At 43.0% G+C, this 25181-nt stretch overlaps 1 protein-coding gene across 1 annotated transcript in view; it reads left to right on the top strand.

The window, feature by feature from the left end:
* GUCY2C (guanylate cyclase 2C) overlaps positions 1-24933 on the top strand; it is a 121172-nt gene extending 96239 nt beyond the window's left edge. Inside the window, exons 19-30 of the mRNA XM_032391787.1 lie at positions 1592-1678; positions 2815-2947; positions 5446-5583; positions 6373-6461; positions 8081-8172; positions 11042-11200; positions 15371-15563; positions 17033-17207; positions 19713-19811; positions 21057-21151; positions 23150-23226; positions 24343-24933. Of these exons, the coding sequence (XP_032247678.1) occupies positions 1592-1678; positions 2815-2947; positions 5446-5583; positions 6373-6461; positions 8081-8172; positions 11042-11200; positions 15371-15563; positions 17033-17207; positions 19713-19811; positions 21057-21151; positions 23150-23226; positions 24343-24520 (1515 nt within the window). The 3' untranslated portion in view covers positions 24521-24933. The remainder of the gene's footprint in view (positions 1-1591; positions 1679-2814; positions 2948-5445; positions 5584-6372; positions 6462-8080; positions 8173-11041; positions 11201-15370; positions 15564-17032; positions 17208-19712; positions 19812-21056; positions 21152-23149; positions 23227-24342) is intronic.
* The last annotated feature ends 248 nt before the right edge of the window (positions 24934-25181 follow it).

Here is a 25181-nt window from a genome sequence, read left to right as displayed (position 1 = left end):
GACCAAAGCTGATTCATTTGATTTCCGTGAGATGAAATTTTAGAATACCAATTAACAGGGCCTAGTCAGAGGGTTTCACAGGGCCTTTTAATCCCTAAAATGCCCAGTCAACATTTAGGTAGTGTTTTTGGCTCTCTGCCCCAAGCTAGGAAACCTCTGTTATCTGAGTGGTCCTGGGCCCCCTTCTGGTATTGCTTACTCCTGTTGGGAGCAGACAGCAGACCCTTCTACAGGAAACCACTCCTTTGTGTCTTGAATCTCAAAGCAAAGCCTGTGCCAATGCAAACTTTATAGTCCCCTCCCTGACATAACCCCTTTAGGCTTCAATCCATAGCAAATCCCATCGGAACCTACTTTTGTAAGGAAACAAATGAACCAGTCTCTCCCTAAATAAAAACAATATGCTTCCCATCTTATAAATGTACAACAACATTGGCTAACCTTATTAGGAACAACTGACCCATTTATGCAACAAATATTTATGAGCCATCTATACGTGCCAGACATTGGTCTAGATATTGCAGATAGAGAACAAAAATTATCACAGAGTTTACATTTTCATAGGGAGAAGAGATCATAAATAAAAATATAAAATATGTCAGGTGCTAAGGGAAAGAATTACTTTAGAATCTGTCTGCTCATAATTTCCCTCTCTTAACCTGGCCTGGTACCCACAGCCAAGGCAGCCTTATCTGAAATGATTAATGACTTTGGACCCTTCTTTGGAAATTATTGGTGCAGTGCCTGAGTTAAAACTAAAGGTCAGATGGGGCTATTGTTGGTTGTTCGAGTTTTACTGTGAAGAATAGTTATTAACTTCGCTAAAACCCTGTATCTTGGGGCACCTGGGTGGCTCAGTCTTTAAGCGTCTGCCTTCAGCTCAGGTCATGATCCCAGGGTCCTGGGATCGAGCCCCACATCAGGCTCCCCGCTCAGCGGGAAGCCTGCTTCTCCCTCTGCCACTCCCCCTGCTTGTGTTCCCTCTCTCCCTGTGTCTCTCTCCGTCAAATAAATAAATAAAATCTTTTTAAAAAAAACAACCTGTATCTTAATAGAACCATCATCGTATTAAAATGTTGAGTTCAAAATTCTAGGTGATACAATTCACACAAAATACAAGAACTCGCTCTTATTGACAGAGGACTCGGTAAATGTAAAGAAAACTTAGGGCTGTAAGCTAATGGATGCAAGTGATCATAAAACATAAGCCTAAGGAAGGGATTCCTGAATAGCAATTCCTGGTTGAAACACACTAGTGGAATTTCAGTGAGCTAGAACCTACAACCCACCTGTGAGTCAGGCTTACAGCCCATGCTCCCGGCAGGTGTCTGCTCATTCCTTTACCCCTGGCTGGTGCAAGAACCAGGATTTGGGATACTACGGGTGTCTCCTGCTCATTTCATTGCAGTGACAGCCACCCGATGGTTCATAAGAAAGAAAAGAAATACATATTCAGGAAAATCAGGACGATGGATTTTCAGTTTGTTTCTGAGCCCCAGGTCCTGTGATTAGAAGATCATGATTAGCCTTTAGTTATCTCTCCACAGTACCCCTCCTTGCAACTTCTTCCTTTTCTTTTTCTGCCATTCAGGAAGTTTTAAATGACACCATCTCCTACCCTGATGGTACATTCATGGATTGGGAGTTTAAGATCTCGGTCTTATATGATATTGCTAAGGTAAGAGACCTGCAAACACAAAGGCATTTATGAAAATGAAACATAGGAAAACAGATCTAGCAGGCTTTCAACCTCTCTGACCATTGGTTTCTTCATCTGTAAAATGATAATAAAAATAGTACCTATGTCAGAGGATTGTTGTGAGGATTTTGTAAATAATACATGTGCTTCATAGGATGCTTGGTACAAGTAAATGTTCAATATACAAGCTATTCTTTTTATTATTAATATTTTTTCTACTCTGAGTTTGGGGCACACATTTTCATAGACTTGCTGGAAAGCAAAATCGTATAAAGCTGCAGGCAAGACAACAATCTTCAACTTTTTATGAGAAACTATCAAGGGCAGGCAACCCTCTTGCACGAGGCAATAATGAATTTGAGCATGAATATTCCCAGATAGGATATGAAAAAGGAAGTGGATACCATTGACCAGGACCTCGTTCAAGAATGAAGAAAAGTCAGTCCCAAGATTGAGCTGTTTGATACAGTCTTAAATTACCTGAAAGTCATCTAGAATCAGAATCAGTTTTTAAAAATATTATAGGATCCCCACTCTCTTTGCCACTATTCACTCCTATGATCCGGGATGAAAACCAATTTCTGCAAGGACACCTCTGGCCACCAGAGGGAAACACAGCAGCCCAAAAACCTAAGGTTGGGGGTGGGGGGCTTCCCCTTTCATAACTGAAGGAAACATTCTCTTTCAAAATAGAATGAGACCAATTATATTTTAGGAAATAATAAGGCTAGCTCCTCCTTTCAGAAAGGCAAGGCTATATTATTCATATTTTTTTAATTGAGGTGGAAGACCAGAGATATACCCAAACAGATTGAATAATTAGTCAGCAGAAACACTTAAAAAAAAAAAAATTAGGATCAACGCTTTGTTTCATATTAGATGTAACTATTTAACTACAGTCTTTAGACAACTGCCTCTTAAGATGCAGTGCTGAGCCAAATATTAGGGCATTAACAGTATTTTTCAAGTAAAATTAACAGAACTAAATTTAAAATCTGATAGTGTGATTCTATATGCGTGCTGAAATGGTTTCAGAATGTCATTTCTTTCTTTAAAATAATCAAGCAGCTGAAGAGTGTCCTATCTCTGTTTCCCTGTCATCTGAAAAATTATAGGGAATGTCATACCTGCACTCCAGTAAGACTGAAGTCCATGGCCGCCTGAAATCCACCAACTGTGTGGTAGACAGTAGAATGGTGGTGAAGATCACTGATTTTGGCTGCAATTCCATTTTGCCTCCCAGAAAAGGTCTGTAATGAATGACATTTTTACTGGTTTCCCACTTAAAAAAAAATTCTCCCAAGTCCATGTAAGGTGGTCAGGGAGTAGGTGATGCTGATCAGAAAATAAAGACTTAGAGCCACAAGAGGAAACAGTTGGCTCATTCTCCAGCACTTCACCCTTGTCGGTTTTTAACAAGTGCTTCTTGAGTCCAACAAACCTCCTCTGTGGATTTCCTTCGTCCCTGTGTTTCTTGATATCAGTGAGGAAATCATGAAGAACTTATTGGCTGGGGAAGCAGAACTGGGTGAAAAAATAGACAAGGTTAGAGTCGTAAGAGACATAAAAATCATCTGCTCTAACCCTCATCCTTCATAGAAGACAGAATTGAGGTTCCAAAAGCCCAAGAGATTTGCCCAAGAAGATAGAATTCTAGGCCGAAGACCTATTTCCAAACTCTCATTCATTTATCTGTGATAATGATAAGAAATTATAATGATTAAAAAAAAACCCTCTTCTTAGTAAAATATATTCTTACCTATCCCTTTCTAGATTGTGCTAAGGGTCAAAAAAAGTAACAGAAAGAAAAGTGATGTGCAGTGTTTAAAGGGTTTTTCATGTTAAACATTTATCCATTTTTTACTATAACTCAGGGTCAAACAGCCTCAGAAATCTAGCGCTCATATATAATGCCTCAAAATACCACCTAGATCCAAAAACCTAAATTCTATTTCTAATTCTACTTGGCAATCCTTTAGTTTTCCCTTAATAAAAGAAAAATGGTGGGGCGCCTGGGTGGCTCAGTTGGTTAAGTGTCCAACTCTTGATCTCAGCTCAGGTCTTGATCTCAGGGTCGGGAGTTCAAGCCCTACGTTGGGCTCCACACCGGGCGAGGAACCTACTTAAAATAAATAAGTAAATAAAAATACATTTTAAAAATAAATAAATGAAAGAAAAATTACAATTCTGCTCCTACTTCGTCAGTCACATCAAGCATAAGATGACATTGGACTCAATCCAATATTGAGATATTGATGAATATCTAGCATGTCAAGCATGGTTCATCGTGTGGTGGAACAAACATCCTTCATTAGATGACTCACCACAACACAAAATCAGATGAATTGCTGTTCAAATGCTTTCCTCTTGAACATCACTCAGTTATACCTACCTATCTGTGCTGTTGGTTACCTGAATTGTTAGCATATGTGGATCTACTTACCTTTCTTACTACCCCAAACCATTAGGATCAATCATATGTATATGAATCACAAGTCACATAAATGAATAAGACATAAATTCAAAAAGGTAATGAACATTTGGATGGCAAACCAAACGTGAGGAAAACGTGCCTCAACATAAGCATGCCACTGGACCTCACAACGTGAATCTATAGATTTTTTTTCATTGAAACTGCTGAAGACAGAAATCACAAAAAGTTTAGAAGGAGCTAGGTGATCCTAGAAAACTTACATGGGATGGAGGAAAATTAATGGTATGCCCTTATTGTTACTAAATAAGCTACGTGATAGGGTTCAAAACCCAAGTGTCTATAGGAACCAAACATGGAACACAGGAACACTTCACTTGTGTGACGTGAACTACATGGAAAGCATTAGGAAGTAGCAGGCACAGAGTAAAATTACTGTATGCAGTAATGTTAAAAAATATTTTATGTATTTATTTTTGCGAGAGAAGGAGTGAGAGTGAGCACGAGCAGGGCTGGGGGGGGGGTGGGCAGAGGGAGAAGCAGACTACCCGCTAAGCAGGGAGCATGATGCACCGGGCTCGATGCGGGGCTCAATCCCAGGACCCTGGGATCATGACCTGAGCTGAAGGCAGACGCTTAACCGACTGAGACACCCACGCGCCCAAATTGTATGCATTATTTTTTAAAGGATACTGTGGGAACCCAAGAAAACACATCTGTGAGCAATAGCGGATTTAGAGGCTGCCAATACGTCCCACCTGCAAAATATCAGTGATAGGCTCTTTACTTAAATGCTTTTAAACATGTATGCATATATATTAAGCATAATACTTTTATGTGACAAAATATATAAATGTATTTTTATTTTATAATAAAAATATATAAATTTATATATTTTTTATTTATGAAGGTTTTCATAGATGTATGCCATATGTCCCAAAAGCTATTAAATCCTCAGCCTCTCATATTCTACTGCACTCATTCTACAAATATTTCCCGAGTACTTTCTATACACCAGGTGCTATTCTAGGTAGGCTTGAGGGTTTTCAGCGCTATGATCCTAGACATTTTAGGGGAGACGTTGCCACGTGACCTCACCCAAATCCTGGCATTACACAGTCAGCTTAAAAGGCAAGGGTGTGTTCTCCCCCAATCACCAGCATTAACATAAACTCCTCCAAAGTTTGGGACATATAAATTCAGGACCACTCGGATTAAGGGTGCATGGCATAGAGACTTAAAGAACAAAAGCGGGTTGGAGACCTATGGGCCACTCATCTCCCTCGATTTTGCAATCTCACTGCTGAATGAGCAGACCTGTGGACAGCCCCGGAGCACCTCCGCCAAGCCAACATCTCCCAGAAAGGCGATGTGTACAGCTATGGGATCATTGCCCAGGAGATCATCCTGCGGAGAGAAACCTTCTACACGTTGAGCTGCCGGGACCAGAACGGTAAGTCAGACCGATTCGTCTGCCCTCTCTGGGAGCCTGTGTTCTAGGCTGACTTCATCTCTCTGTGACCACAGCTCAGTCCCCTCATCTGCAAAAAGTAATGGCATATCCACCCTGCATGTCCCATAGGGGTATTAGAGGGGTTGACAGTATGAATGTTAGAATGCTCTGAAGAGCATAACGTACCAGATGTTGTCATTGTCATCATTGTCAGTTAAAGACTCTTTCCTTACAATCTCCCCCTTCCCTTCTGATTCTAATAAAAGATGAGTGTCTGTTTAACCCCTGAACTAGGTCACTCTAGTGGGACAACATACATTTTATAGTTCCTACTGAGAGAAGATCTATAGATTTTGTCACACGTCCTCTCTGGGGCGGGGGCGGGGGGGGTGTAGGGGGGCGGCAAACGCTTCCATCCATTCATCCAATCCTTGCTTACTGAGCAATTATGTCCCAGGTCTCAACTCTCTGGAGGGTGGGTGTCTAAGGGGTCTAGGGAGGGCGTGCTAGGGTCTTAGAAGAAGCCTACTAAAGGTAGTAGTATCCGAGTTACGTTTTAAAGGCTTAGGAACCTTAACTTAAGCTAACCTCCTGGGTATAAGTGGGTATCAGACCCTTTCACCTGGTGGCTCATTCATCCTGTTGAGTGCTGGCCTCGGCTCTGCAACATTCTCACTGGGCACCCATCCGGGAGGAGGGGGGACGGTGAACCAATTCAGAGTCTGCTGCTGCTAAAATGTTTTCATGCTGCATTCTTTCTTGTAATTTGAATTATTCTCATCCCATCAGAGAAGATTTTCAGAGTGGAGAATGCCAACGGAGTAAAACCCTTCCGCCCAGATCTATTCCTAGAAACAGCAGAGGAAAAAGAACTGGAAGTGAGTGCATCTCCCTGCATGAGTTTCTGGGCTGCTCTAACAAATTCCCAGCAACTTGGTGGATTAAAACAACAGAAATTTATTGCCTAATCGTTCCGGAGGCCAGAGGTCTGAAATAAGTTGTCAGCAAGGTCATACTTCCTCCAGAAGCTCAAGGGGAGAATCCATTCCTTGCTTCTTCCAGGAGCTTCTGGGGACTACTGACATTCCTTGGCGTGTGGCCACAACACTCCGATCTCTGCCTCCATGGTTACAATCTTATCTCCTCTTTGGTCTAATCTCCCACCACCTCCCCCCAGGATAAGGATTCATGTGACTGAATGCGCCTACCAAGATACTCCACAATAAGTTTCCCATCTCAACGTCCTTTACTTCATCACATCTGCAAAAACCCTTGTTCCAAATAAGGTAACATTCACAGGCTCCAGAGGCCAGACCTCGGCCATTCCCTTTGGGTGCCTTTATCAGCCTGCCACACTCCCCACGTCCTTTCTCACCTCTCCCAGCTCAAAAAAAAGCTGGCTCCTGAAGCCCATATCCCATTCTCAATTTTTAGGACCTAAAAGATCAAGGTGTCCATGCGATACACTTATTAGGCTTGTAAATCCTACCCACTGATTTACAATTGAATATGTCAGCATCTAGAAACAATCGAGAAATGTACAGGATACATTCCAAGACCCCCAGTGGATCACAGATAAGCCCTGTATATACTAGGTTTTTTCCTATAAATACATACCTGTGGTAAAGTTTAATTTCTAAGTCAGGCGCAGTAAGAGATTGACAACAATAATAATAGAACAATTGTAACTATATATACTGTAATAGAAGGTATATGACTGTGGTCTCTCTCAAAAATATCCTTCCATACTGCACTCACCCTTCTTGTATTGACATGAGATGATAAAATGCCCACGTGATGAGACAAAGCTAAGTGAATGACACAGGCGTTGTGAAGTATTGTTAGGTTACTATTGACCCTGCCGATAGGTCAGAAAGAGGATCATCTGATTCCGGACCGTGGTTGACTCAGACAAGGAGGGACTGCTGAAGTCAGAATCTCCTGAGGTGGGGCCTGGGCATAAGAAACTGGAAACCTCCCCACATGATTCCACTAGTAGCCCTGGTTGGAAACCCTTGTGGAAGAGCCTCCCATTACAGTCACTGCCTCATATCCACTGACCCCAACGATTTACTGTCCTCGGCAACAGAAACCCTGCAAACTTCTGTAGAGCATTTTGTCTCTCCCAACAATCCAGCCTTGTCCAAATTGGTATCACATTTTTCATTAACTTAGGACGTGTGTCTGTTTAGCACCTGAACTAGACCACTCTAGTGGGACAACAAACATTTTGTAGTTCTTACTGAGAGAAGATCTGTAGTTTTTGTCACATGTCCTCTCAGGGGGGCAATGCTTCCTTGCATTCATTCCATTAGAAGGATGAGGCAAGATGGTGCAGGGGGCGGAGTGGAGACAGACTGAAGGGAACCCAGCAATCTCATCCTCTTTGTCAGAGTTGAGTTGTTTTAAAAATATTCCCTGCCTCAACTACTCATGGGGGGAAGACAGTAGGATTGGAAACCGCCCCCCGAGCCAATCGACCCCTGCTTTCTTTCAGGTCTATCTACTTGTAAAAAACTGCTGGGAGGAGGATCCAGAGAAGAGACCAGATTTCAAGAAAATTGAGTCTACACTGGCCAAGATATTTGGGTATTGTTGAAATGTTTACATTTCCTCACTAATTTCAGATTTTTCTAATAACAGTTGACATTCAGTAGCACCTCAGAATGAAATGCCTGTTCTAATGAAAAACCCCAGACCACAACATCTATCTCAAAAAAATTACAAGGGGATGGAGACCAAGAGACCATTTTCTCAGGGAATAATCACTTGAAACGTTAAATACTCAAGGGCAACACTTGCCTGATTAAAAAATAAATTCTGACTGATCATAAATATGTCTGTTAAAAATATAGTTCCCTGGGGCGCCTGGGTGGCTCAGTCAGTTAGGCATCTGCCTTTGGCTCAAGTCATGATCCCAGGGTCCTGGGATACAGCAGCCCCCAAGCCGGTCTGGCTCTGTGCTCAGAAGGGAGTCTGCTTCTCCCTCTGCCTCTCCCCCCTACTCGTGCACTCACGCTCTCTCTCATAAATAAATAAAATCTTTAAATATATATATAGTTCCCTGACCATTCTGCAGGTAATTAGGATTTAGAAGTCTAGCATGAGTCCTATGAATCTGCAAAGCCACCAGATAATTCTTAAGATCAAGAAGTTTCTTAAGATCTTAAAACCAGCAACGTTAGCCTTTGGTACTTAAGACTTGTGCCCTAAATCAGATTATAATTCAGGGTCCAAAACAAAAACAAAAACAAAAAAGCACACAATTACCCAGTAAGGTTGAATTCCATATTTTCCGTGTTTCAGTTACATGCAATGCAGAGTGAAAAAAATAACTGTGAAGTAAGAGTTAGGAGATCCGATTTCTAGACTAGGATCTAGTAATAGCTTGCTGCGGGACATTGGGCAAAATGCTTACCCTAACTGGATGTCAATTTCCTTTTTAGTAAAACTGGATTTGAATAGGACGATTTCGGCAATTCCTTCCAGCTCTTAATTTTCCATAGTTGTCATTAAGTCAAAGATTCAGATACTTAATGAGCCGAAAAGCCCAGGGCTGAGATGGGGTTGAGTGAATTCATGAGAGGGTGGTCATTGATTGGTACATCTAATCCATCATTTGTGTGAAAGGAGCAGAAAATAATGAACAATGTAATTCTTGCCCATTTTTCATTCCTTCACAGACCTTTGACTAAGATCAGCTGAGACTGTACGTGTGACAGATGAAATGTAAACTCATGAAGATAAACTGGGCCCCCAGTACTTAGCCTCGAATAGGGTGGTTCTCAAACTTGGCTGAACACTGAGATCGCCTGGGCATGCGGGTTGGTGGTGGTGGGGGGGGGGGGGTTGTTAAAAAGACCAGGGCCACAGTCCTGCCCCAGAGAGTCTGATGCCATTGCTCTGGGGAGCAGGCTGGCATGAGGAGTTTTAATAGCTCCTCTGATGATTAAAATAGGCAGTCAAGGTTGAGGAAACTGTTTTAATTGAATCAATTCATCACGAAAGAGGATAATCTATCTTCATCCCTTACACCTGCTCCCTCACCCAACTAGATTCTATACTAGTGGCTTCAAGGAAGAATCCCCTGGAGAACTTGTTAAAAAATACTGCTTCATAATCCCAAGCTTAGTGGTTTCCAGGGATTTAGGTCTGCGGTAGGACTCAGAAATGTATCGAATTTTTAACAAACCTCCCTCCCCACCCCAGGGGACTATGACGGAGGCCATCTTCTTCTTGAGCTCTGAAGTGGTAACTTACAATTGTTGTAATAAATGGTAGGGTTTATTCAGCCCCTTCAATGGCACCATTTACGTTATAAACATTATCTCGATCCTGAACCACCCTGCGGGCACTCAGCTTATCCCCTGACCAAGCTCTGCACCAAGGCTTGCCAAAAGCTGTCATCTTGTCTAAGTCTCCTTGGCCTAACAAATCATCTGGAGTTAGGTTTTTTGCTTTAGGAGCTCGGCTCTCTGTTCTAAGGAGATAATAGAAGGCTCAGCTTTGCTTTTTTTTTTTCCTAAATATTTTATTTATTTATTTGACAGAGAGAAAGAGGGAGAGAGAGCATGATCAAGGGGAGCAGCAGAAGGAGATGGAGAAGCAGGCTCCCCACCCAGCAGGGAGCCCAGTGCAGGGCTCAATCCCAGGACCCCAGGATCACAACCCGAGCTGAAGGCAGAGGCTTAACCGACTGAGTCACCCAGGCGCCCTTCAGCTTTGCTTTTCTTGATCCTTCTCTTATCGTTGCATTTATCACACTGCTAGAGCCTTTAAAAAAAAATGTCTCCCTTTATCGTAAATTATTATTAAAATTTCAGGAAACAGGTATAAGCAAACAAGAAAGAAAAAACCACCTATTTGTCAGTAGATGACCACCTGGTTTTCAAAACTTAAAAATAATAATTTTTGCCATTTTATCAACTTCTTTGTTTAATATCAAGGTAGCGTCTTTCTGTACATTTAACTATTCTAATTTGTGTTTAATGATACATTAATATTCCATTGTATCATAATACTTTAATTATGTTTTGTTACACATTTGGGTTATTCTTGAATGTTTGCTATTATAAAGAATGCTGTAGCTTTTTTTATAGTTACTTTTCAGCACATTCATGTTGCTTCCTTTGGATAGTTCCTAGAAGTAGTGCTGGTGGACTGATCAGTGTGTGTACTTTTCAAGTTTATGACACATTTTGCCAGGATGCCCCTCCAGGAAGGTCATAGTGTCTGTTTTTCCTCCTTAACTCCATTGATTACCATTGTTCTAACATTCGGTTTTCTTAAAAAAAAAAAAAAAATCTTATATCTATTTATTTCTATTTAATTTTTCCTGAGGTTAATTTTTTTAAATGTGTGTTGGCCATTTTTATTTTTTTTCTTTAATTAACTGTCATATCATATTTGCCCACTGTGTTACTAGATGTTTATGCTCTCTATCTTTTACCACGTACAGCCTATTTCACGACCAAAAAAGTGAAAGTTATATGGACACCTTGATCCGACGTCTACAGCTGTATTCTCGGAATCTGGAACACCTGGTGGAGGAGAGGACCCAGCTGTACAAGGCAGAGAGGGACAGAGCCGACAGACTTAATTTCATGTTGCTCCCAAGGTAAGGCAAGTCCTCCGGCAGGATTCTGCAGCTGTGCCTTGTTCCTTCCAGCTGAAAGTGTCAGCATTTTTGTCTAGTACTTTTTTTTCCTTTGTATCTATATGGGATCGCTCCCTTTTGCACATTCTTCAGCAAATTATTGAGTTAAAAAAAAAATACCTTGCTAAGACTTGGTCTGGTTCGTACTCTAAATATCTAGAAGAGGGACACCTGGGCAGCTCAGTTGGTGAAGCGTCTGATTGCAGGTCAGGTCATGATCTCAGGGTCCTGGGATCGAGCCCCGTGTTGGGCTCCCTGCTCAGTGGGGAGCCTGCTTCTCCCTCTGCTTGTGCTCTCTCATGCTGTCCTCTCTCTCTCCCTCTCTCTGTCAAATAAATAAAATCTTTAAAAAAAAAAAAAAGAAAGAAAAGAAAATCTTATTTAAAAAATAATAAATAAATAAATATATATATCTAAAAGAAAAAGGCTATTTTCTTTTTTTTTTAAAGATTTTATTTATTTGACAGAGAGAGACACAACGAGAGAGGGAACACAAGCAGGGGGGAGTGGGAGAAGCAGGCTCCCCGCTGAGCAGGGAGCCCGATGCGGGGCTCGATCCCAGGACCCCGGGATCATGACCTGAGCCGAAGGCAGACGCTTAATGACTGAGCCACCCAGGCACCCGGAAAAAGGCTATTTTCAAGTGGCTGTGTGGTGCCCCAGAAGGAGCATGGGCGGTGGAGTTAGAATGACCAGGGTTCTAACACCTCTTTGCCACTTTTACGAAGTCTGGGACATTTGGCAAGTCACTGGCTGTCTCTCCTTAATCTCAAAATGGAAATCAAAGTTTTCCTATTGAATCTAGGAGCTATGAGGCTCTTGCAGGCACTAAATGCCCATTTCCACCTCAAAGTAGAAGCCAAATTACAAGAAATAGGGGCAGTCGTGAGTGGAGGAGGTGGGGGCCACGTATCAGATGCCTCATCACAGAGGCATCTATGAGCTGACCTCTGTTTTGTGAAGCAGAATCACAGCCATGGACATAAGAGAAAGGAGGTAAGGTTGAAATCCCCAAACAGTTTAAAGTTTTCTGAGTGCTGGTACTCAGAAAATAACTAAGCAAAGTTAAGAGAAGCAAGAAATTAAAATGTGAAGAGCTAGAAAATAGGCTTGGGCCAAAGGGAGCAGGAATGTTCTCCTGTCATTAAAGTAGACTAAACTGTTCTATGAGCTGAAGACTAAGCTAGGAGTCTAGCATTGGGTGAAATCGTGGAAGCTGAGGTCAGCAAGGCCTGACTTCAAGCCATGGTTCCACCACCAACTTGGACAAGTTACCTACATGAGCCAAGCCTCAGTTTCTCATCTACCTCATAGGCTGGCCCTAAGAATTTCCTGAAATAATGCCCAGGATATAAGGTAGTCAGCACAGAGCCTGCAATGCCCATGGTTTTGAACCCATGCTTCATTTGGAATATCAGTTCTACATTACTAAAGGAATGATTTTGAGACCATGGGAGCTGTCTTCTAAATAAAGAGACAGTTTCTCTTTGACAAACCTGGGTGGAGAGGTGGGAGTGACACACATGCTCTGTTCAGTCATCCGTGCCCAAAGGGAGCCTACTGCAGAATCTGTGTGTCCTCAGAGTGCCAAGGAACAGCCTGGGAATGGTACCCTGGAGATAGGCTTGAGCCCTTAATATTCCCATCAGAGATTTTTTTATATATATATATTTTTAGAAAGATTTTATTTATTTATTTGACAGAGAGAGAGACAGCGAGAGAGGGAACACAAGCAGGGGGAGTGGGAGAGGGAGAAGCAGGCTTCCCACTGAGCAGGGAACCTGATGTGGGGCTCGATCCCAGGACCTGGGATCATGACCTGAGATGAAGGCAGTCGCTTAATGACTGAGCCACCCAAGCGCCCCAGAGATGGCGATTTCTATCAGAGCTTCAGAAATGCTAGTTATACGATGCATAATTCCTTCCCTGGCCTTTACTGCTGAGTGGTGACAAAAACAACATCCACATAATCTAGCTGCCTTCCTGGGGTGTCATCATCAGTGGCTTTAACCAATAATGTTACTCAAAGGATTAGTTTGAGAAACAGCTAGCTCACCACCTCAGATTTTTATCTTACCCTTGGTGTAATGTGCCACTTTGACCACTAGATGGTAGATGTTTTGTTTGTTTTGAGTATAGTTGACAGACCGTGTTATATTAGTTTCAGGTGTACAACGTACTAATTTGATGATGCTGTACATTACTCAGTACTCACCACAATAAGTTTAGTTACCGTCTGCCTCCATACAATGTTATTACAACAGTATTGACTATATTCCCTGTGCTCTACTTTTCATCTCCATGGGTAGATGTTTTTATTGGATTGCCAAAGGTTATATGGCACCAATCACTTCAATAGCTGCAATACACCAGGCCTCCAGTGCAACTCACTTTGATAATTTATGTAAAAAGTATGTATATTTGTAAAAGAAAACTAAAACATACACCAACAATAACTACAAGGATCAAAAAGAAATATAATGGCAAAATTGCGAATAAACTCAGACTGCATGTAGGAACCAGATACTACTTAAACACTTATTTAAACAGTGCCCCTTGGGTTTTGAGACAGTAAAATAGAAGCTTTTCTTCTTGTGGGAAGCCTTTCCAAGACATCTACTGTGTTCACTAATCTGTCTGTGTCAGCAACAGCCTGTTACCAAAGCTCGTCAGGCTAAGTCACAGCTCTTCATTTATCTACCAGCATTAGTTTCTCTCTCTGGATAATGCACTAGTTTCCAAGCTCATATGACTTTTCAGATATAAGCAGTAATAGGAAGGGTAAAGATGGTGAAATATCCAATTTTATCATTACATTTATATAGCCTTCAAAAAATTTGCACCCTTACACTGGGCCGGTCAAGAACAACCACCCCAGAAGTGCCCTGAGAATCCAACCAGCCACATCACAGGGGTGTTTCTCAAAGGTCCCAGGTTTTGTCATTGCACCAATTGACAAGACTTTCCTCGATGCTTTGGAGGTTCTCACAACGAGTGTTGCGTGTCCTTGTGGTTAATGAACTGTTTTCTGGGAGAATGGCAGATATTCCTCCTTCGATACAATCAGCTTACCTCCAGATCTTCCTCATCTCCATGAATACCCAAGGTCTGGGTTGTGGAGGAGATGCCCGGAAATAAAAAGACCAAAAGGTGGGATGTTGCTGAGTACTGGCTCTCCCCTTAGTGGCTGTGGGACCTTGTGAAAGTCGTACTTTCTTTTTAAGCCTCAGTGTTCTCAGTGACCTCCACGGCACCTCCCAGCGGCCATGTTCTGATTCTAGTGGTTCCATACTTGGATCCTTTACAGAGGGATCCCAAGGGCAGACAGGGACAGGCTAGCCTCATGTTGGCCCCACCCATTTTCTCAATGAAAAGGCAACTTGGCCCATCGAGGAAGTATGGTGTGGAATTCCTTCTTTGTGGTTCTCTCTTAATTCTGAGTCTGATATACTACTCCTTCCATTTCTGCAACAAAGATATTCTAAGTTGCTTTTATTTGACTTCTGCAGTTTTACCATAATTTTAACTTGACTGACTGACTTTGCTTTTTAAAAGACCCAAATCTGGTTCAAAAATATATCAAATAAGTTCTTGTTCAGAAAATATCAAAGTTAATTTTTAAATGTATTGTTCCTTTATAGTGATATTAAACAGTACCAAGTAAACCATGCTTGGGAGGCAAAACTGTTGGCTCTGATGAAAAAAGTCAGGTGTGACAGCTGTAGTGATTCAAGCTCTTACGTTAATGACACACCCTCCTCAGCTTCCTGATGTAGAGCTATAGCTAGAAGAAGCTGACTATCAATACAGTGGCAAAAAGTGGGCAAGTGTGTATCCATATGAGGGTTATATAGGTACTAGAGTTATATGTACATGTTTATTAGGGTTAATAATCAAGTACCAAGTTAATGCTAAACCTGCGTATATTCCTCTGAGTTCAAATGCAAGTATCATATGTGTATGTATGTAATATATTCCTACAGTCAGTATGTGCGACCAGTCTTTGCTTCCTGGTCACCCCACCCAAATCCTAGAATTCCCTGTGGATCGTTACTACTGTCTCTAAGATTTATGCAAGATAAAAAAAATAATTACTGAAGTCGAAGTCATTTTTTCCCCTTTCTCATCTAGGCTAGTGGTAAAGTCTCTGAAGGAGAAAGGCATTGTGGAGCCTGAATTGTATGAGGAAGTTACAGTCTACTTCAGTGACATTGTAGGTTTCACCACCATCTGCAAATACAGCACCCCTATGGAAGTGGTGGACATGCTCAATGACATCTACAAGAGTTTTGACCACATTCTTGATCACCATGATGTGTACAAGGTAACCACTTCACCTAACAGGCTGAAATGATTGTACTGCCCTTGGTCAGCAGAGCCAAAGTTGGTTGGTTCCTATTATTACTCAGATCTTGTCCTAATTTAAGATTTAATGAATTCATGATTGAATCTGAGCTCAAAATGAAGGGAAGTAAAAGAGTAACAAGGGTCAGAAGTCAAAATGCCCATGTGACTTTAAGAAGCAGTTTGAAAGAAACAACATAAACCTCATCAGGAATGAATTTTGGGTACTAAATTGAGAGAAAATGGCATTCTCTCAAGTCATCTTTTAAAAAAATGGACAGTGTGTGGACTGATTGCAAAGGAAGCAGAGAAGACACTGGAGTTATAATAAGTAGACTAGGAATCTGCTGTTGAAATAGCAAGCATCATTCAAAGAAGACTAAAGAAGAACAGGGAGAATATTCTGTAAGTTCAGCACTCTATCTGACTAGAGTGAGGGCCCATTTTGGGCTCATAATGTCTGAGTCAGAAGAGTAAAGGAGAATTGAATTCCTACATTTTCATGTTGGAAAAACAGCAGAGCTTATGGAGCAAGTAACTTAGAATTAGAGCTATTTGTTCAAATCCCAACTGGCCCTCCCTGTGTGACCTCATAAAATACATTTAACTTTGTCAAGTTTCAGTTTGCCTATCTGTAAAATGGAATGATAATAACACCTAACTCGGTAGATTATTGTGAAGGTTATTGAGATAAAATACTGTATGCTCAAGTAAAGTTTAGAGGTCACTCATGTAACAGTCTGTCATAATGGTTATTACCCACAGAGAAGATGTTACTTTTAGGGTTTGTCTTAGCCCTATCTTCACTCCATGTAGGTCAGTAAAGCCATATGAACAATAGTTCTTGTTGGATAGGAAATGGTTATGCGTTTTAGAGATGGTTGGCAAAGAGAAGTTAACTACCCAACAAACGTGAACTATATGATTATGAAAATAAAATTAAAAGAGAGAATAATGTTTATAGGATACTGTTGATACAAATATACTTATTACAAGAAAAGTGTTTGGAATCACCATACTATAAGAATGTGCATTACATCTTGGAGGAGCCTACAATTATTTTTTGTCAAATAGGACAGGAGAAAAAATGTTAAGTGCTAAAGGTGACTTTTCTGGTAATTACAGGTGTTCCTGAAATTATATACAACCATTCAGACTATGTAAACATTAGAGAAGGGTCACCACATCTGTATGGTTTATATTATTATGAAGTACTTTCATATGGTCAAAGTCTTTTATAGCTGTTTTATCATTCATTTAACTAGACTCTAAAACCGTGAAGAAATTAGCAGAGACCTGGTCTTGAGCTAGTCCCAGAAAAAGAAGTATGGGGCTGTGCTCACACTGAGTTCTCAAAAGCTTTTGTTTTGACATGCCATCAACTGCTTGTTTTTTATTTCTTCTGCCTTTTGAAGGGGTAGGACCGCTAATGAGCAACTATTTCCACAGGTGGAAACCATTGGCGATGCCTACATGGTGGCCAGCGGTTTACCCAAGAGGAATGGCAACAGGCATGCAATCGACATTGCCAAGATGGCCTTGGACATCCTCAGCTTCATGGGGACCTTCGAGCTGGAGCATCTTCCCGGCCTCCCCATATGGATTCGCATTGGAGTTCACTCTGGTACGGAGTTAAGCAATGTAGCAAATGGGAACCATATGAACCTCTGTGCACCAACTAAATCAGAAAGGATAAAGGGTCTCCAGGTGTGATCGATTTTCCCATGAAGTTTACTCTTGAGTCTGCCTAGCAAATATGACATCCCATTACATATCCTGACATAATTAGACCCAATCCCAAACCCTAATGAGGTCCCATTACATATCCTGACATAAGTCGACCCTCCTTCGAGAGTTCTAGGGAACAACACCTTTTACAGCACCTTTGACTCCTGGAATGATAAACACCAACTACAGACTAAAATGACAGCTTCCAGACTTCCTCCTATTTAAGTCCCCATATTTACTGTTTCATTTATTTCCTGCCCATTCCCTCCCTCTCCCCCCACCCCCAACGTCTGTTTTTTTTGTTTTGTTTTGTTTTGTTTTGTTTCCCACTACACTATTATAGTATCTTTCACGGATTGGATTATCTACAGGGGAAAAAAATAGCTGGTAAAATTCCTATAATGAAAGGGCATTTATGTCCACCCCACCCCCCTCTATGGTACAGAAAGTACATGGATCACTTCAAAGACCATGAAAGATACTCAGCCTAGAATGTAGAGATTTGAGAAGATGAGCTACAAATGTTATAGAAAAATGAAGTTGGAGAGGAACTCAGAAGTCATCTAGATTAATCCTTTATAGGGCACAACTTATTTTTATAGGTTCCAAGACAAGTAATACTATAGCTACCTTTGGAATAATCCCAGGATTCCCTGAAAACTCACTGTTTCCAAAGCCAACTCACTGCATTACTAGTTATAATTATTAGACAGTCTTTCCTTGTGTTAAAACTCACATCTCCCTATACTTTCTTGTCATTGCTCTTTTTTCTGCCCTCCATGGCTCACAGAAGACTCAAAATACAGAAAACCCAAGATCACTCCAGGGTTTGTGACGAGGACCAGGCAACTGCATTTGCAAGAGTCATCCTCTAGCCATGATGCCTAGCAGAGAGCCTGGCAGTAAACATTTATTGATTTAGTAATGAGCCGGTGAGATTCTCAAAGTAAAAGTAAATAGAAGTTAAAAATTTCTGCCACAATCATGACCACAGCCATATATCAGAGATGTTTCCATATACACATGAGGAGACTTCTCAGGCGTTTCCCCAGCCAGCAACAGCATGCTGTCCCGTTTCTGACCCATCACAGATTGCCAGGCCTGGAGGGAGGGACAGCGGCATGGCTGACTGAGCCGAGTCAGGGCTCTGGGTCCCGGTCCCATCTCTTTCCCCCTGTGACCAGCTCAAGCCTGAGCCGACTGCCAGGGTCCCAGGTGTCGCCACATTGGGCTGGAGTGAGCATAGATATTAGGCATACATACCTGGAGGGGTTTAGCCCTCAGAAATTAAGAGGTTGCAGTTAAATATTGATAGTTGAAAACAAGACCTCATATCTGCAGGAATTTTCACTGCCCGGCCCTTCCCAGCTTCACTCCAGTGTTGAAGTGAAGAGTCACCTGTAATTTGCCCTAGCGGACCTCAGGCCCAGATCAGAGAGATCCTCTGGAACAGTAGAGGCCTCTCCCGCTCCTTCCCTTGGGTAGGCTGCTTCTGCTTCTGTTTGTTTCTTGTTGCTGTTGGTTGGTTATTTTGTGTTGTTTTGCCTTGAACCTAACAAAGAAGGGCTCAGCACTCAAAGGAAGATCCGGTATTTTGATTTTTTTTTTTTTTCAATGTTAATAATCACAGAGAATCTATAGGATAAACCTACAAAGAAACTCATGTAGGTCAAAACCTAATAAGCCAACTAGAAAATCAAGTTCCCTTTATCCAAAACCGGTTTTGCAATTTCTGAATTAGTCTTTAACGTCTAAAATCTGTAACTCCTTATGTTCAGTCACTCCACACAGATACCTGATTAACAACCCTTCTTCCCTACCCAGTATGCTGCTGTGCCCAGTCTTGCCTTGGTTTCTGTGTTCTTGCGAGAATGTCCTTGCGCCGCGGCCTCTTTCATCCCTCTGCGTTCACACGGCACATGAAGTGTGCCAAGCCCTCATCTTCTGGGTCTTCCATCATTGTGTCGCCAGTCCGAGCAATGCTACTCTGAGTAAATAAAAATAAAACACAATTTGGCCACTGAGGCTTTGAGCTAAGAGCTCGGGGCTGTGTGGCCTAGCACAGTAAGTGAGCCGTGGGGGAGTCTTCATCCTTCCCGAGAACCTTCTATTGAACATATTAAGAAGGACTTCCCACCTCTGCAGCCTGGATCTCTGGAAACCTTTCTTGTTTTGTGCAAATGTACTTTTCTGTCCTATAGCAAAATATTTTCTGGAAGCTTGTCTTGCTAGAACAATGCTTTCCTCATTGAATACATCCATTTAAGAAAAGTCACGGCTCCTTTTTCGCACCTACATCAAATGAAGGATGCAGCACTGTGCCCCTGAGAAAAGCCTTACCCACCCTAACTCCGCACCGTGATTGCTGCTGCCTCCACTAATTGCTTTCTGTGCATTCCAGGTCCCTGTGCTGCCGGAGTCGTGGGGATCAAGATGCCTCGTTACTGCCTATTTGGAGACACCGTCAACACAGCCTCTAGGATGGAATCCACGGGCCTCCGTAAGAAAGATCACTTTTCTTAGAGGAAGAGTGTGTCTTCCAGCAGAGGGGAACTAGAGAACAAAACGCACAATAAGGAGCTACAAAGTGCTAGTGAGATGAAAGAATGACCTTTCACATTGACTGGACGTGAGCCTGAGTCCATTCGGTCCTTGCGACATTTGCTTTTGTCGCCACCATTTCCTGGGAATTACTGTGTTCTTCCTTTTTAGCTCAGTAGTAGACTATTTCTATTTGTTTGGGTTCATTTGCAATGCATTCAGACATGCTTTCCCTGGAATGGTCATGAAATTTAGCATGGAAGTTAAAAAAAAAAAAATTCAGGCGCGCCTGGGTCGTTCAGTCGGTTAAGCAACTGCCTTTGGCTCAGGTCATGGTCCCAGGGTCCTGGGATCGAGCCCCGCATCAGGCTCCCTGCTCAGCGGGGAGTCTGCTTCTCCCTCTCCCTCTGCCCCTCTCCCCTACTCATGCTCTCTATCACACGCTCTCTAATAAATAAATAAAATCTTTTTAAAAAAAATTCAGTGGGCTAGATATGGAGCATACGCTGGCTCGCTTTCCTATTCCTCTTTTGTTTTCCTGAGAATTGGTTTTAGTAAAGAAAAACATAAGTATTTATTATATGCAGAAGCCTCTATTGCATTTGCCTGACAGGGTAGAGGCGCTGGGAGCTACATGTAGTAGATAATAAATACTGGTGACAGTGATAGTAACAGAAATCTGTGTAAGAGAGAAAGCAAGCTTTGGTAGGTGTGGGTGGGGCTTACAAGAACACAGGTGATAGAGTGGTATCTTGGCAGTCTGCTGACAACCTGATACTGGTTTGTACTAGAAAATCATGGTATAAAGGAAAGGGCGGATTTGGGTTACAGTTAAAGCTATACAAATCACTGTCTGTCTAAACGGGGGGAAAATTGCCTCATCTTTCTAGGCATCAGAAAGTGGAAGGAATAAATTGAGGATGGGAACCGCAGGGGCCACCACTCTGAGGAGGAGGGAGAATCTATAGAGCACAACCTGGGGAGCCCCTTCACTCAGGACCCCAAAAAGCAATGTCAGACCCTCTTTCATCCCATGTGTGATAGAATTTATCTCACGGATTGTATTTTCAAGTGTCCTTTCACTAAAATATCTCAGCTGTCAAGAACTCCTGTAACAAATGTCCTGAATCAAGTGGAAACAAATGTGTTCGTATAATAGACTTCAAAATGGATGAGATTTTCATTGATCATTTTGCATTTCCAGCCTTGAGAATTCATGTGAGCGGCTCCACAATAGCCATCCTGAAGAGAACTGAATGCCAGTTCCTGTACGAAGTGAGAGGGGAAACGTACTTAAAGGTAAGGGATCCACAGAGAGAGGACCCAGAAAAAGCACTCACTCGGGGGTCACCTCCTTGGAGACAGGACATCCAGTGGTCAATAATGTTGAGGAGCACAAAGATGAAGAATCCTTTTCTGCACTCCCTGCGGTGATCACCCATTACCCCCTGTAGGAGAAGCCACCCCTGAAGAATGCGAACTCAGAGCCTTTTTCATATTTTGAACTAACACCAATATGTTATAAAATGCTACCACCATTTCTTCCACATACCTCCAAGTTTTGTGTCCATTTCCTCCTGCAAAGCTGAGAGCTAAGGTCTGGGACAGAACTTATTTATTTATTTATTTAAGGTGTATTTATTTATTTGAGAGAGAGCGAGAGAGCGGGGGTAGGGGGAGGAGCAGAGGGAGAGGGAGAGAGAAACTCAAGCAGACTCTGCATTGAGCACAGAGCCTAACACGGGGCTCGATCCCATGATCCTGAGATCATGACCTGAGGTGAAACCAAGACGCTCAACCCACTGTGCCATCCAGGTGCCCTGGGACTTATTTAGCTTAAGTCAAAGCCCCCATGTCCTCCCTTACTTCCTTGCCCTCACTGCAAGATGCTGCTTCTCTCTAAAACCACCTCTCCAGGGGTTGCTTTACCATTCTGAAGCTCTGGACCCATGAATTGCCACCTGTGGCCCCAGACTTCTGATTCAGCATCATCTGGGTGCTTTAGAAAATGTAAATGCCTGGACTCTCCACCAGGCTTGCTGAGAAAGACCCTCTGTGGATGTAGATCAGGAATCTATATTTTTAAGGAGTAGTCTAAGTGATCAGGATGCACGCCAAGGATGGAGAATCACCAGTCTCTCCTCTCCAGGCTGTTCCTCACATTCATAACAGCTGCCCTCCAGAGGCACCAAGGGTCTCCAGTTGGCCCTCGGGCTGCTTTTCAAACGTCATTCCAGTCCTTTCACAACTGATCTGAAGCCAACTACCGACTGTAAGATGATCTGTCTCCAGGAGTCACGGTGCTTCTAATCTTTACACTGTGACTGCAGCTTGGAAAAGCCTCCTTTCCCGTAGACGTGCCCTAATATCACACGCATTATCAATACACTTTCTGCACAGAGCATTCCCCCCAGCATAGAAGTGGTGTATGGATGACTGCAGTCCAAACACAGCCAGCAAACTACTCACTAAATAGGAGTGATTTGTAGGGCGCCCGGGTGGCTCAATCTGTTGACATCTGACTCTTGGTTTCGGCTCAGGTCATGATCTCAGGGTCATGAGATCTAGCCCCAGATTGGACTCACACTCAGCATGGAGTCTGCTTGGGATTCTCTCTCTCCCTCTCCCTCTGCCTCTCCCTATCATGTGTGCTCTCTCTCTCTCAAATAAATAAACCTTTAAAGATGAGTGATTTTTAAATATGTAGCCATCCCATCTCCTATTCAAATACAAGGTTTAGCGAAAATAGGATTTCCAGTACATTTCCATTCATTTTATAGCCTCCAGATGTGCCCAGCAAAAGTCACTTATTAAGCATTTTTTAGGGTGTACATGTGTTTGTAATTTACATGCTTAAGGTGGGGAAACTGTGGCAAAAGGTTTGTGATGAAATCTTGTGGCGAAAAGGGCTAGAAGAAAAAGTGGGTGATGAAAACCAATTGGATGTCTTGGCGTAGCAGGATTGGATGCGAATTTTCTTCTTTTTTCATTTAGAGTTCTTATGATGTTGCTATAGCGACACTTTGAGATGTCTTTTGGGGAAAAAAGAGAACTCTACTTTGGAAAAAAAAACACGTCTGGGGAATGAGAGACTTACTTTTAAAAAGGCACTTGGAAAGAAAGATACGTCTAGAGGGAATGCAAATCCCATCAGAACATGGGCTCTACTGAGGTGTGGACACTGATGAGAAACATGGAAGTGAGGTGTCTCTTGGAGATGGATGTTTGTCAGCACCGTGGGCTAGAGCTGACCTGTCTCACTGGCCTCTGTGGCGCCCACATTTCTTGTCTCCCCAGGGAAGAGGAACTGAGACCACCTACTGGCTGACGGGGGTGAAGGGCCAGGAGTACAACCTGCCGACCCCTCCTACTGTGTAAGCTGCTGGGTGTGGCAGGGCGGGACAGGGGAGGGGCAGGCTTGGTTTTATCAGTTGTGGTACCTACAGCCAGTGTAACAGTTGGCAAGTGCTCTGCCCATGGCAATGATATATTGAATACACGGCCAGGAACTACATACATGAGAAGTCTAGAAACCTCCCTTCTTGGATGCCAGAAGCTGGGTGTTCCAGGCACGCTCAGAACCGAGGAGAGTTGACAGCTCACCTCCTGGCAGATCTGGTTCAGACCAGAGGAAGGCCTGCTGGTGGCCAAGAGGCACTCTGCGACTCGGACCCCTGCCCGCAGCTCTCTGTGGGGCTGCTGATGGAAACAGGACCCTCCCCGACCCCCTGCCCACCCCAGGACTGTGGTTCTGGGTTTTCACATGGAGACTGTGTTCTCCCAGAGATGAGGAAGGCCAGGTTTCAGGTCTAACGAACAGGTTTCAGTTCCCTTCGTGGTGAACGACAGGGTCACCCCGTTGCACATTTGGTTGCTGCAATCAGTTGCATGGCTGCTGGGGTGGCTTTTGCTATGGTAGAGAGACCCCGTCTTGCAGACTCCCAGATGCTGGACCCAGATAGATGGCGAGCCTGTAGAGAAGCCAACACAAGCAAGATCTTCCCTGGGCCACAGGGGAGCTGGCCCATTATTGGAGCGCCGAGGTCCATTCCAGACTCTTGAAACCCTCCATCCCTTTGGAGGCCTCCCCAAACAAGATCCACACCCCAGAATGTGTGGGACCCAAGTCCTCAGGGTTGGGTCACAGGGGCCTCGCGTTGTCCTAGCTTTGTTTGCCGTCCCTGAAGTGGCATGTGGAAACCTAACCGTGCTTCCAAATCCAAGCAGCATGCCATTCCACTCTGAAGTTGAAATAGAATTCTCTGCTTGAAATGTATCCTGCTTTCTCCACAAATGCACAGAGCAGGGATGACAGCTCTTGTAAGCCCATCAGAAGCAAGGCTCATTCTGTATTCTCTGGACTTCCCGTGTTTAGCACGGACTAAGCACTCAATAAGTGTTTGGTAAACAGAACTGATTGTTCTGGAGCGACGGAATATTCTGTATGAATTGCTGAGAAGTTCCATTTTCCCTCCCCACTCTCTTTCCAGGGAGAATCAGCAGCGCTTACAAGCTGAATTTTCTGACATGCTCGCCAACTCTTTACAGAAAAGGCAGGCGGCGGGGATAAGACGCCGAAAACCCACACGGGTGGCCAGCTACAAAAGTGGCACTCTGGAATACCTGCAGCTGAACACGACCGACAATGAGAACACACAAGCGAATTAAGTAGAGCTGCACTCCGGCAGCGGCCTCAAGTGTCCCGGGGACCTCAAAGCGACAGAAGACTTAGCTGCGCTCTGCTTAGCCTTGGCTGCCTTGGCTGGAACATAGACTTGCTTCTGTGAATCAGATGTGCACTCTCGGTGCAAAAATTACCTTCTACTCTGGAGTCTGATCTCAGCAGTGGCTCCAGGGAACTTCCCCCTGGGAAAGAAGAATGGATGGACTGTCTCTACGTTGAAGAGATTGTGTTCTTATTTCATTTATTTTGGTTTTGTTTTGTTTTGGTTTGTTTGCTGGCTCTTTTTCCTTCTGTATTCATGAGAGTTTTTGAATGGTCACGATATTTTAAATACCCTATCTCCATTAAATTATATTTAACTCATAATTTTTGCAGAAAACATGCTATATGGGAGGCAGGAATAAAAGTTAAAAATGTCCTGAGTCTGTGTATGTGTTTCCAGCGACTCCAGCCATTTTCCTGAAATGCGCTAGCTGCCATCTTGTGCTTGCTGGACAAAGGATTACAGTCCCCAGCACGGAAGCAAGACAAAGCCAGGATTGTTGTTCAGGGCTACGAACTTGGATGTTCAGTATCTCCAGCTACGCCCGAGGGGATGTTATGCCTAGCCTTCTACCATGGGAGACAGGGCCTACATCTGTCTCC

This window comes from Phoca vitulina, unplaced genomic scaffold (genome assembly GCF_004348235.1).
Source record: "Phoca vitulina isolate PV1807 unplaced genomic scaffold, GSC_HSeal_1.0 scaffold64, whole genome shotgun sequence".
NCBI lineage: Eukaryota > Metazoa > Chordata > Mammalia > Carnivora > Phocidae > Phoca > Phoca vitulina.
Note: the sequence above shows the minus strand (reverse complement) of the source record. Positions and strands in the feature narration are given on the sequence as shown.